This window comes from Mustela nivalis (assembly GCF_964662115.1).
Source record: "Mustela nivalis genome assembly, chromosome: 14".
NCBI lineage: Eukaryota > Metazoa > Chordata > Mammalia > Carnivora > Mustelidae > Mustela > Mustela nivalis.
In genome coordinates, this window is record NC_139033.1 from 89,948,966 (window position 1) to 89,962,968 (window position 14,003).

At 56.3% G+C, this 14,003-nt stretch overlaps 1 protein-coding gene across 7 annotated transcripts in view; it reads left to right on the plus strand.

Moving 5' to 3' along the window:
- The window catches only part of TTC28 (tetratricopeptide repeat domain 28), a 645,085-nt gene that overhangs the window by 605,780 nt on the left and 25,302 nt on the right, over positions 1–14,003 (plus strand). For all 7 annotated transcript variants that reach the window (XM_082697968.1, XM_082697969.1, XM_082697970.1 and 4 more), the window contains one exon: positions 8,427–8,571. In XM_082697968.1, coding sequence (XP_082554094.1) covers positions 8,427–8,571 — 145 coding nt within the window. The remainder of the gene's footprint in view (positions 1–8,426; positions 8,572–14,003) is intronic.

Genomic DNA, 14,003 nt, shown 5'->3' on the forward strand with positions numbered 1-14,003 from the left:
ACCCCTGCCAAATGATCACAGCCTTTGCTTGAACTCCTCCAGTGACGGGGAGCTCACGGGCCCCTGAGGTGGTGTTTTCTGTCTCTGGACAACACTAATACAGCTCTGGAGGTTCTTTAAGAGCCAGTACATGAGTCTCCACAGGTTTGTTGGACACAAGGAAGGCAGATATGTTTGACTCAAATCGTGTACAGGGGCAAGGCCCTCTGGAAGGGGGTTTTCCTGTGTTATGGGACACACATTAGCTAGACAGACCTCCACAGGATCTTTGTTTCTTCTCTCCATCCCTGAGTCCATGATAAGCCTGTCCCCCAAGGACTGCCTGGCTGGGGGCATCTGTCCCAGCTCCTGAACGTAGTCAGGAGGAGATGCCTGTGCAAGGCTGGCCTGCGCATCAGGTTTTCCCAACGCAGAATCTGCAGGGTTGGTTGTGGGGGCCTCATACGCATTAAAACAGAGAGCAGAGCCCCCCGACTGAGCAGAGGCGGCCACTCCTCTGGGTGAAGGTTTGTGCCACAGTCCTTCACCATGGCCACGAACCTGCCGACACACTGAACATTCTAGGAGAGTCCAAGAGCAAGAGGCCAGAAGCCACGTGCAGCCACCGGCTGGTCCTTGAACTAAAGAGAAGCCAGCATTGCTGGAAAAGCAGGGGTCCCTGCTTGAGCCCACCCAGCCTCAGCTCTCCTCCTGTGGAGGGAGCCAGACCCGGCGAGCCGGGCAGTTGGTAATTAAGGAGGCGAGCAGGCAGAAAGCACTGGCAGCTTCCTGAAGAAGTACTTAAAATGCCTTTGACAGCCCTCCTCTCCCAGAGGAGACAGCCCTTCGTGTGAGATGTTCAGCAGAGAGTCACTGAACGCTATCAGAGACCTTTTTAAATTGAATTGAGGCATCTCTGGCTACTTGAATATAATGGATTTGCCAATTAATTTTTCCACTGGTTCCTTAAACCCCGGGTACTTGTTCAAATCTCAGGCCAGCTCCAATCCCTCAGAAGACTCAGTTCAGAGTTCGGAGCCCTGGAGGGGAATCTGAAGCATCCTGGGCAGGACTGAGGGCGGGGAGGAAGGAAGCAAAGGGCTCAGCTCACTGTCTGGTGGGCATGCGCCCAAGAGCAGGGTTCGCTGTGAGGGGGAGAACCCCTCTGACCAAGGGGGAGGGGCTCTCTGGGCTTGACAGGAGCAGAGGCAGCGCTCCTTCTGGCCCAGGACAGGCATGGCTCACCCCTGCGGCTGTGAGCCCTGATGGTTAGCTGCCCAACCCAGCCATTAGAAAGTGAAACTGTCTGATAAAGACATCCTGAGAAGGTGAGGAGCCGAGTCAGAAATATGGCTGAGAAAAGGCAGCCCCATTTGGAGCAAGCTCCCCACTCCGAGCAGCAGCCTCCTCGCTCCTCCCTGCCCCCCAGCGCGGCCCTGACCAGGAGCTTAGGTCCTGCTCACAGAGGGCCCCTGGAGACCAGTCTCCAGGGAAGGCCTTCTGTCATCCTGGGGGAGACATGCATTCCAGATGCACTCCAGATGAGGGTTCGGGGCCTGAGATCAAAAGAGCACCAGGCCTCGGGCTCCCCAAAGGACACAGCCTGACCTCATGGCCTTAGGCAGGAAGCTTATCTCTGTGCTCCCCTGTAACAGCGGAGGGTCTGGGCCTGCGAGGGGAGACCCACCTTGTGTTAAAGATTCCCATGACCTGCGTACGTCACAGCCTCGATCTAGCCCACCCTGGGAGATGTCCCATATGGGGACCTCCCTCCCCCTCCTTTCTGGTGGTTCTGAAGATGTCATATCTTGGTGTGCCCTGCTATAAGCCCTCCTGGCTCAGCTTCCTCCAGAGCCCCATGCCCAGAGAGACAGGAAGGCCCCGAGTGCCTCGTGGGGAACTGAGAGCAGAGGGGTAGGACCGGGGAGAGAGGTAGGAAAAAGAAAACCCACTCCAAGGCTGCCTCAACCCTCCTGCCTGCCTTCAAGCTTCAAGGCCACATGTGCATACACACTTGGGACTGTCTCAGGCATTCCTCCATCCTCAGGATATTATAAGCTCCAGGAGGACAAGAAGCAAGTCTCCCCTTCACTAGTGCCTCTCTGCGGTCACCCCAGGTGGGCTTCCGGGGTGGGGGCAGTCACTCAGGAAGCTGGACAGCTACTTTCTCGGGCACCCTCAGGAGAAGAGCCCCAGCAAAGCCAGTTCCTCCCTCCATCAGATTTGCCCCTTTGCATTTTCATACTGTGGCACCTTTCCTCTCTGCACCCCAGTGCTCTGCTGGGGGCTCCTGCCTCCTCCCCAGATCGGGGAATCCTGTTCACAGTCTACCAGGATATTCCCTGTGAAGGGCTACTTATCTCTGGGTCCGATGTTAGTAGCGGAAAGCCAAAGCCAGCCCGTCCCTGTGAAGCTCTGGTTCCTCCCGGTGCTTTAGCCACACTAAGCTCTGGGTTACTGGCTCTTCTCTCCACGCGGCAGAGGCAGGAAGGACAGGATCTCACGGCCTAGTGGCTCTGGCCATCCCTGGTGTGGTCAGGTTTGAGCGGGGCCCCTTTGTAGTCTCTCCCAAGGGAGGGTCCGGCCCCTGCTCCCTTGTTTTCACCTGCTAGTCTGCTCTCCAACTTTGAACATGAAAGCATGAGAACTCAGTGTGTGTGTGGAGGGGTGGGTGCTTAGCATGTGCATCTGTGTGCCCAGTGACCTAACTGCCCCCTCCAACGGAGCCCTGATGGGAGGGGCAACTGGCGTGGTGCCTGCAGTTTGGATGGAGCCTCGTGGTGTCCCCCTCCGCCTCCCTTGGGGCCCCGCTGGTTCACTGGGCAGGAACACACGCCCAGCCCGGACAGCCACGGCTGGGCGGCTGGGCGACTGGGCCCTGTGCTGTGTGAGCCCGAGCGAGTCTGAGCACCCAGGGTCTTCTGCAGGCCCGTCCCAGTTAGAACTCGCCCTTTTTTGGGAATAGATTTCTTCATCCGTGGAAGGAGATTCATGAGCAGCACAGGCCACCTAGGCCGCCTGGTGTTTGTCATCATTGCGGAGACATCAACAATGCGTCTGCCCTCCTCGGTAGCGCTTCACACATCATCTCCGGCCCTGCATTCTGTTCCTGCAGAGGCCAGGCAGCTTGCGCCCTGCTGCCAGGCTCCCTCCTCCCCGGCTCCGGGCTTGCGCCCTCTCCTTCCCCCGCTACCACCCAGACAGCCGTGCAGGGGAGAAAACGAATATTTCTCCAGAAGTAAATTAATAAAAATCATCTGAGGAATGAGCTAATAAAGGCGGTGTTGTGTGAGAAAATCTCTCTGCCGAGAGCTAGGCTGTCAATTAGCCCCGCGGGGTCCCTAGCAATAAATGGACGGGCCTTGAGGAAAGGGGGCCAGTGCCACCTGCTGGCGCTATGCGGTGGTGCAGCTGTGAATCCCGACAGCCGGGTCGCTCCCAAAAAGCTGGAAGCCAGCGGCTCCCAGGAGGGGCTGCCTAGATGTCAGCTCCACCTGTAGGGACCCAGCAGCGGGGAAGGTGGGGATCGGAGGCAAGTGCAGGTGGGCAGGTCCTTCAGTGAGTCCTGAAGGAGGGGAGGGGGCACGAAGACCCCTCCCATACCAGGTGGGAGGTCTGCCTGGCTCATACCCTCCTCTTTGGCTTGTACAGGTCCCTTACTCTTTTGGAGCCTTGTTTCGTTATCTGTAAAGGAGGAACAACCACGACTATAGGGCCCTGAGGGGGTGTGGATGCGGCAGACCTGGCGGACATGCGCCCCTCCTGTGGCTCACCCTCCTGCCATGAGGCAGTGTCTGCAGCTGTGTCTGTGCTCCCATTCTGAGAAGTGGAAGGCACCGTTCTCTGTCTTCCAGTCAGATTTCCGAGGCAGAGAGAAGGCAGCCAGGCTGAAAGGTCCCACAGAAGGCACCACGGCGCAGTCAGAAAGCTCTCCCCATGTAGGATCCTTGGCCCACCCCGTGGCCGTTCTTTCACAATGTGGTCGCTGCACCAGGAAGGAGGCAGGTGTGCCTTCGAGGACAGCCCAGGGCTCCTCATCCCACACACCAGTTCCCACCCACCACCACTGCCAGCTGGGGCTCAGAGCCCTGGGGGACCTGCTGCCATTTGGCCATGACTCTGATCCTCTCCGAGGTGGTTGTGTCCACAGTGTCCCCTGTCCAGGGCAGGTGATGGCACCTGAAAGCTGCAGGCACACAGGGCGCTTGCGGGGAGGACTGCCGAGCTTCCGGCTCTGGGGGCTGGGGCCGTGGGTCAAAAGAGCCTCAACGGTTTCCTAGCAGTGAGTAGATTTTTAATATATTAAAACTAAAAGAGACCGGGCACCTGGAGGGCTCAGTCAGTTAAGCGTCTGCCTTGGCTCAGGTCATGATCTCGGGGTCCTGGGATGGAGCCCCAGGGAGAGAGCTGCATGGATTAACTGTGACTTCAAATGATGGTTTCGGGTTGTTTGGTTTTTGTTTAAACATGAATGGAGTATTTGGGGGGGCTTTTGTTTTTCACTTGAAAATGGCATCTCGTGCACCTGGGTGGCTCAGTGGGTTAGAGCCTCTGCTTTCGGCTCGGGTCATGATTCCAGGGTCCTGGGATCGAGCCCCGCATCGGGCTCTCTGCTCAGCGGGGAGCCTGCTTCCCCCCTCATCTCTCTGCCTGCCTCTCTGCCTACTTGTGATCCCTGTCAAATAAATAAATTAAAAAAAAAACAAAAACAGGGCGCCTGGGTGGCTCAGTGGGTTAAGCCGCTGCCTACGGCTCAGGTCATGATCTCAGGGTCCTGGGATCGAGTCCCGCATCGGGCTCTCTGCTCAGCAGGGAGCCTGCTTCCTTCTCTTTCTCTCTCTCTCTCTGCCTGCCTCTCAGTGTACTTGTAATTTCTCTCTGTCAAATAAATAAATAAAATCTTTAAAAAAAAAAAAAAAACCACAAAAACAAAAAAAAAAGAAAATGGCATCTCTAGGGATAGGGGTCCTCCCCTGAACAGAAGCACAGATTGGAGGCTTGATCTCTGGGGCTTCCTGGCTGACCAGTGTAAGCCGCCACGTTCTGGGTCCAGGTGTGCCCACCCAGGCGGGGATCAGGGCCTGGGAGCTGTTGCTCCGAAAATGATTCATCCGTGACCCACCAGCACTTGAGAGGGACTAGGGTGAGAGTGTGAGAGATCACGCTCACACGGCATCCAGGGGTGGAAATTAGCAGGGATTGATGATGTAAGCTTGGGCTTGACAGCTGGGGAGAGAACAAGACCAAGGTGCCACAGGCAGGGGGGTTCAGCTGAGACTTGAACAAGGGGCCTAGCCCCTGGCAGGTTTGTGTGACCTGGGGTGCCCAGGTCCTGGTTCTTGAAGAGTCTGCACTGCCTGGAAACAGATGCTCAGAGAGGGTGTCCAGGGAAACCTGCTCAGAGCAAACAGATGTCTCGATCGACTGTGTATTTACCAGCCCTGGTCAAAGGCATCTGATGGGTTCTCCATCAGACTGGCCAGGAGTGAGGGTGGGGTGTCACATGGCCTGATCACGGCTGCTCTGCAAAGTCCAGCCCTGGAGACTACTGGGAATGTTTTCAGGGAAGGGTCATTCTCTGACGACCTTCCTCTGATCTTGCCAGGGAAGGAATTAGCCTGGGGCAGGAGCTTCCTGTTCAGGCAAGCCTGATGTTTAAGGTGGTACCTGGCCTCCCCACAGCACAATCCCAGAGCCCCAGGCCCACCTGGCGTGCTTGTCCCCCACACTCATCACCCCAGGCACTCCAGTCTCTGTCCCCCAACATCTGTGCCTTTCCCCACAGTGTTCTGTCCACTCAGAATGGTCTCCACCTTGTCCACGGGCACGCTAACTCCAGATGGTGGTGCCCACATCAAAAGCCTCTCTCCCAGAAACCCCTCTGTTGGCTCTGCCTGACCAGCAGTTGGTCAGCGTCTTGTGACTTTGGTATTCCCAGACCTCTACTGGAGCTGCCCACTTTCCTCACAGCCTGGTGCAAGGACCCCACAGGCCTGCCCCATCATGGGCAGGGCCCATATGGAATAGGTTAGTGTTGTAGGGCCCTTTAGATGCCTCTGGAACTTCATGGATTTCAGTCAAAAGACACCATGGCCATGTGTGCTTGTGCTCTGGAATCCTGCCTGTGTTCCCCTCCCTCCTGCCAGGTCTTTATCTCACTCACTGACCCATCAGCTGAGACTCCCGACAACTTTCCGTGCTGGATGTTTTCTCCAATCCTGACGCTTCATGCCTATGGATAGCATTTCTCCTTTGTGCAGGTGCAGAAAGCAAGGTCTGGAGCCCCAGGCTGGGATTTGCACCCAGCAGGTCTGCCCCCAGATACCTCCCCAGCTCCCTAGTTCCCTCCAGACATGTTCCTTCCCAGGCACTGCCTTGGCCACTTCCAGAAACCATGTTTGGGCACCACCCCCTGCCAGCATTATGCCCTGCTCAGGCCTCCAGGGAGTACCCTGCCAGTCATGGTGAGCACCTGTGGCCACCGCATTGTCTGGGGATGTGGCACTCCCCCTGGACACCTGCAGCTGGATTAATCAGACTCAGGTGCCCCCCGGGGGTTACAAGGCCGCTATCTGGGCAGGCACCTGTCTAGGGGGTGGAAAGGGAGGCGCGTGGGGAGGGGACACTGAGTGGTCCTGTCGCCGCCTCGTCCTACTGACTGTGCGGGCTTTGGGGGCTGTGAGCTCTGTCTGCCGAGGATGAAGGTGCACACAGGCCCGTGACAGACACTGCGTGTTCTGCCAGAGCATCTCCTCTGGAGAGCAATTTGGTTCTCTCCTTCAGGGGACCATTGCTCTTTGCGACGTGTTCTGTGGAATTTAGTGCGCCTCTCAGTGTCACTGCAGGGCGATCTCTGCTTTCCTGGCACCGATGGCAAAGATGCGCCGCAGTCCCAGTCGCTTGGAATGACGTGTTTCCTGAGTGGGCGAGACAGAGGCACAGACGTGAGCAGGCTCCCAGGCCTCCAAGTCCTCTGCTCTTCTCTTGCGGGGGCGGTGGCTGCTGAGGGCGCTCCCGGCTTGGCGCGGCATGGCCCTGGAATTGAGGTCAAGGGGGACATTGTTGAGAATGCTGAAAAGAGGCGGGGGAAGCCTGGGGCAGAAACCATACCTTGAAAACACAAATGGTCATGGATCCTGGCCAGGCCCAGGAGGGAAAGCTGCCTTCTGGTCTTTTCTCAGGAAACACTAGAGCTGCCACCCCCAGTGACCCAGAGTATTTACCAAAACTTGGAGGTATATCTCATAGACTATCCATTTTTTTCTCCTTATGTGTCCTTAAGGACATAGTAGAGACTCCAAAAATGTACATTGTGTCTAAATCAAGGTTAAGATACCACTGACTGTCCAGCAATGATGCAGAGAATGTCCCCCAAGGCTGTGCTGAGGCCGCAGGACGGGTAGGGGGCAGCCTGGTTTCTTCAGTGGAAATCCACATGTCTCCCGCCTGCTGTCTCTTATGCTCACCTGTGCCATGTGGCCTCTGGAGGCCCCCAGGGCTGACAGCAGGGCCTGGCAGGTAACCGGTGGTCAGGAAACCTTCTTTCTTTTACTTTTTCCACCTTTTTTTTTTTTTTAAGATTTTATTTGGTTATTTATTTTAGCGAGAGCAAGCAGGGGCAGTGGGGGGGGGGGTCCCAAGCAAATTCGTCATGAGCAGGAAGCCCGACGTGGGGCTCTATCCCACCACCCTGCCATTATTACCTGAGCTGAAACCAAGAGTGGGACGTGCAACCAACTGAGCCACCCAGGCACCCCAGGAACCACTTTCTAAGGGAATGAATGGTCTTGTCCTGTTTCAGGAGTGTGAAACTCCAAGCTCTTGGGATCGAGAGTGCCATCTGCACTGATTAAACTGCCTGGCAACCCCTGCATAGAAGCCAAAAGCAAAGCCCAAGTCTGCAAGTACCCTAGAGCAGACCCACCATGCGGGAGCTGCAGGGCCAGGGCCTGTAGCTCGCTGGGGCCCAGGCAGTTTCCCGGCCGCTGACCCGAGCCCCGGGCTGGGGTCAGCACACCCCTGGTCTTGTCCATGGCTCCTGCCGAGAGAGCAGTTGGCCTGGGAGCACTGTCCTCCCTGTCCGCTCGGTGGCTGCTGCTGATTCTAATGGTCCTCACGTTTGCCTGCACACAATCGCTTCACACGAGGATGTAATTAAATCCTTTGAACAGCACTTTGGGACATCTGATTATGCAGAAAAACTCCATAGAAATGTAAGCTGTTGTGTGCAGCTGGTTTACCCTGAGGTTTCTGTCAGTGCTCACTGTTCTGTGAAAATTACCTGAAAGGAAGGTGAGGAAGGCGAAGCCGGGAGGGAGGCCGGGCTGGGCCCCGCTGTGCAGCCTCTGACCTGCCTTTTCCAGGACCCGGAGCGCTGCGGAGTGAGCAGCGCGGCCCCGCCGGCCCCGTGTGGGCCCTGCTGACTCCCCCGGCCCTTCTCTCCCCAGGAGCTGCCAGAGCATGACGAGCTTGGTCAGCAACACCATGTCGCCGATCAAGGACGGGACCTCCTCTCTCCCCAGGAGGCAGAGCTCATTCGCCAGGCCCCCGCTCCGTGCTCTGTACGACCTGCTCATAGCGCCCATGGAAGGGGTAAGTTCCCCCCACCCTGGGGCCCAGGGGCTTCTAGGCGTCAGGACTCATCATTTCCCATTCAGTGCCCACATGTGCCCCTTAGATATAAAATGGGCTCCTGAGACAACCGGGGACACACATCTCTCTCCAGCTTTCCAGTCAGTGTCTGGAAGCGCATTCTTGGCTGGCTGCTTGTAAGGGGGAGATGCCCCAGGTTCAGGCTGCCAGGTTAAAGCCTAGCGTTGCTCCTTTCCAGCCAGACAAATCTGGCCTCAGTGCCCTCCTATCTTCTCATCAGACTTTGGGACCAAGGGAGGCGCAGGGCTAGGCCCATCTCCACAGTTGTCAGAAGGAACCACGCCATCCATGTGAGCCCCGAGCAGATGGCAAGAGGGGTGTGCATAGCCCTACCTCGTCCTGCTGGGAAGGCCTCCCCATCTCCACCTCTCATTCAAGGCTCTCAGCAGGGCTTTGCTTTCCGCTGAGAACAGATCCCTTGGCCTCTGCCACTGTCAGGAGTCACGGACTCCATTGCAGAGTCTGACGTCAAAGACACCCTTCCAGCTGGGATTTCTCGAGAAGGCTGAGAATGGCTCCTGATGGGTTTCGGTGTCTCTGGACTTTGGATACCATCCTTCAGTCCGGATATGGCGCTCTCAGCGGGTGGGGGAGACCAAAGGGCTTGTGGGTTTTATGAATCTGAATGGTGAGCCTATCAGATGGCTTCATGGATGACTGTATCAGCTCTCGCTGCTGTTAACAAAACACTTTGAACTGGGCGGTTTAGACAACAGACGTTTATTTCTCATGGTTCCAGAAGCTTGAAGTCCGGGGCAAGGGTGCCAGCAGGTTCGGTTGTGGCGCAAAGGCCCTCCTTCTGGCTGCAGACAGCCCCCTTCTCATCGTGTCCTCACATGGTCGTTCTGGCCTTTCCCCCTTCTTATAAGGGCACTAACTCCATCGTGAGGGGACTGTCCTTGTGGCCTTGTAAACCAAGTTATTCCAAAAGGTCCCACCTCCAAATACCATCCCACTGGGGATTAGAGTTTCAACATATGGATCTGGGGGGATACCAGCATTCAGCCCATAACCCACCCCAAGGAAAGCCCAGAGTGCCGGCAGTCATGGGGGCCTGGCTGTCGGGCAGGGAGCGTGTGATTGACAGGCCTTGGAGAGCAGGCTGCAGGCCTACGCGTCCTAGCAGCTGTCTGCAACCTGGTGGGAGTTTTGTCTCACAGACATTGGGGTGGCCCCTCGGCGGCTCGCTCTTCCGCTTCAGCCAGCTGGCAGAGATGAAGTGTGTCCTTGACAGCGACGCCTTCATCCCCTGGAAATATTTGCTTATGCATTTCCCTGGCTGGCCGGCCAAGGATGGGTGTCAGCTAGCCCAGTATTTTTCAGAAGGCTGCCTGCCTGCCAGGCCCTGCAGACTTCCCTCACTCAGGGACCCGGGGGTGGTGAGGAGCCCAGAACTTTGGGGGCTGGCAGTTAGGACTCAAGTCTGACTCTGCCCTTCCCTGGATGGGTGATCTTGGCCAAGTAGTTTCTCCTCCTCAAGTCTCTGTGTCCTCATTAGAAAATGAGACGATGCCACGGAGCGTGTCAGGTCCCAGCAGGGCTGGGCTTCGAGGCGTGTGAGGAACGCATGGGACAGCTGCAGCAGCAAGAGGGCCCTGGCGAGAGGGGGCCACCGCGCCCACGTCGCTGCCCCTTCCAGCACTTCAGGGCTGCTGGTCCCGTCAGCACAGAGGCCCAGGCCTGTCTTCTCCTTCCCTGCAACACACCCTGTCCTATCCTTCTTAGGTCTGTTGTCCCCTTGGTGTCCTCTTTTTAACCAAGGGCCAAGGCTGCTGAGAGTGCCCCGGCTCAGAGCATCTCAGAGGCCATGCTAACTTAGCATGATTTATGTGCTGCATCCTGGGGAGAAATACACACCTACACCCTCGCGCTGATTTGTCTTCAGATGGCCAAGCAGACCATTTTGGTGACTTACCCCCACACTCTGCTCGCCCTGAGCTCCGTTCTGCACTGATCCCCCATCAGGTCCTCCGAAGGCTCTTTGGACCCTCCATTCTTTCACTCACTCGGGCCTTCTGGGGTCCTTGGCACTTCCCCTTTGGTGTCCAGGTCCCAGATGACTTGTCCCATGAATGTGGAATGGGCTGGTGGGGCTGGCGAGGGGGGCAGGGAACAGGGGGCCAGGCTGGAGACTGGCTGGGACCAGCGTGTCCTTGGAGGCTCAGATCATGTGGAGTTGGCAAGCTCCTCACCTCTCTGGCCCAGATCGAGTGTCTCCTCCTCTTAGGAGCCTTCCTTGTCCTCTTCTCCCACCACCCTGTAGCCTTCCTCCACCTCCCTGCTATTGGGTCCCCTCTATGCCCCCATGTCTTTCATGGCACCCACTATCTCGCTGGACTCAGAACTTAGCTGGTGGCATGCCTCCCCTCCTCCCCCTTGCTGCCCACCCCACACTCCCTGAAAGCAAGGATGGTTCCTCATCTGTGTCCCCAGGAGCTGGCCCAGGGCCTGGTACATGCTGATACTCAGTGAAGTTTATGGAATGGTCCAAAGCTGGGGGATGGGGAGAGGCAGCCCTCCCTCTCGCCATCCAGTACTTCCTCCGAGGAGAGAAGCTACTGCAGCCTTGAGTTGTCCTTGTTGGAGAGCCTGTGGGATTATAAAAGCTGCGCTGTGCTTTTCCTCCCTGAGGACTTGCCCCTGTGACTTAATAAAAATGTGCCTGTGGGAATAGTGCAGCTCGTGCCTAGACACCTGTGTCCCTCCAGGGCTGCTGGGAAGGGGAAGAGTTATAGCTCTAAACAAGTTAGAGCAGGGAACGAATTCGGGCTTCCTAAGGGGAGCAGCCCAGGGAAGGGAAGGGCCTGGCCACCAGATGGTGCCAGTGCCCCAAAGCCTGCGGTTCAGGACAGATGTACGGGGCACCGTGCCCGCCTTCAGGGGTACAGTCTCATCGTGGAGGGAGCCATGCAGTTGGGAAGCGTATCCTGACTTCTGGAGAGAAGAAGTATTCTCTCTTGTGACCTAGGTGTCCAAATACTGTGAACGAGTGTGGCTGCCTCGCATGAGCCGCAGAGTGAAACCCTGCAAAGGCTGTTAAAGCAAACGGTCAGGGGAAGAGCTTGTCCTTGGCAAGAGGTAGCCATCCGCTGTGTTTCAGTAAAGACACCCTACTGACAGTTTCATCTGTTCGTTCCACAAGCAGTTGTTGGCGTGTGTTGGGTCCATACCGTCCTGGAAGCAGAGGAGGCGGCTGAGTATGTGGCTGTACCATGTCTGAGGCTCACAGGCCGTGCTCAGGTTGGGTGGGCTGCAGAGAGGAGGAGGAGGCTGGGCCTTCCTCCTGCTGCCTGAGGCCAGCACCCTCACCTGCTCCAGAGGCCACTAGAGGGCGACACAACACCATCCACCTGCCCGCTCCCAGCGCTGTCCGCTGCCAGGCCGAGCCAGACCCTTTTCCACATCTTCAGTGAAAATACGAATCAAAACCGAAAGTCCAAGCTTACGAGTCTCTGACACTTCAAGACTAAAACGATTAGCCTCTTCACTTGGGGCTTATAATTATTTGAACAAGTGCCTTTGTGTAGCCCCAGTCCTGTGGCTAAGGGACTAGGTCAGACAGTATGAAAAGTGGAACAGAAGAATATTTTACCGTCGGCTTGCACCAGTATTTGATTTAATTTGGCTTCAGGGAAACACGGTCGTGCCTCTTTCCTGGAAGCATGCCGTCCTTTGCTGTCAGGATGGGGCAAGCCTGCCCAGCTGTCTGCGAGGAGGGCCCAGCCACGTCTGCACGTAACCCGTCAGCAGACATTAAGTCAAGCCCTGTCCAATACCCACAGGAGAAAATGTCACCAAAGAAAAGTTGCAAGGGTTTCATGGGAAAGAGACTGGGACCCTGTGTGCATCCCTGGCATTCATTTTTCATCATTTTAATAGAGCAAAACACAGTAAGCCGTGCCTCTGGGCCCTGTCTACGGTGAAGGGACAGACCTGGACCAGTCTTGTCCCACGGCAGGATCAGTATCACACAGAAGTATGCGCCAGCAGCCATGTTCCAAAAGATGCATCTGATGTGACGAGGTCCCCCAGGGCTGCTCTAGGGGAAGCCGCTTGCTCAGTGAGGTCCCAAAATCACCCCCTCAGTTTGCAGAGAGGGCTTCACCAAAGCCAGAAGCTGGTCTGATCAAGAAGCCAGATGGAGAATAGGAAATTGCCTTGGATTTGGGTGACTCATTCTCCAGAGGTCCAGAGTTTGGAACCTTTCAGTGTCACTGGAGTTTGGTCTCATTCTAGTTATAGTCCCATCTTTGCCATTATTTCCATTTACTGAAATTCCCTGTTTCCTACATCTACAGTCATAAAACTGTAGTTGCAGGACAGGTAGCAAGAGTGAATGACCTTGATCATGAGGAGGAGTATTTCTCGGCCACCTCTGCTCTGGATTAAGGTCACTGCCTGTTTATGTGGATGCATCTGTTTCAGGACCCCCAGAAACTTACTTAAAACTTGTTGTTCAAGTTGGTTAGGTTGGTAAACTGCTTCCTAAACACTGGGGCTCTGGGAATTCACCCCAGACCTCTCATCTACACGTGCAAGGCAGGGGCAGAGCTCAGCTCTAACTGGGGCCTGCCCTTAATTTCAGCTCTAGGGGAAAGGATCCTTGCAAAATCAAGTAGCCTGATAAACCAGCTCACCCCAGAATAGATGCCTCTGGAAACAAGACGGCCCATCTAGGTGCCCGTTTTCCAAATGGATGGAACGTTTGGAGATAGTCAGGGAATAATTGTCCCAGAAACAATCTGCCCTGCACTCCAGACTATGGAGCAGAGGCCGAGGCCCTCGAGACTGGCCTGCTCAGGGCTCAGGACATGCTCAGGGCTGGCAGCCCCGCCACCAGCCCGTCTAATTGATTTCTGAGTGAGACATCTGTTGTGATATTCAAATAAGGACACACATCACCCAAGAACAGCATTTCCACAACCAATTAGGACAAGGAAATATGGAGGCGAGAAGCTGCCTGGAAAGTTGAAACTGTTGTTGAGAGGGGCCCGATGGGCGAGCGGCCTCCCAGGAGGGGAACATTCCTCTCTGGGTGAGCGCTGTTGGGCTGTGGCTCTGCTCTGGTGGATGTGCAACAGCAGCCGTCTCAGCCCCACCCTGAAGATGCCTGTCCCTGGGAGTGCGCGGGCTCATTTCCCCACAGCAGCCAAGAATGAGAGGTCAGCTGTCGGCCGGAGGTCCATGGCCAGTCCCTCTGGCTGGTGTGGCTGGTGTACCTGGAGTTCTGGTGTGCCTGGACATTGGTGGCAGGCAGACCCCTCTGGCTCGGGCTGGCCGTTCGTCACGTTCCTCCAGTTCCCGAATTCCAAACCCCTCCCCTCCATTGGTTCTTCCGGCAAACCAGCGATTTGTTGTTGGGGCAACCAAAG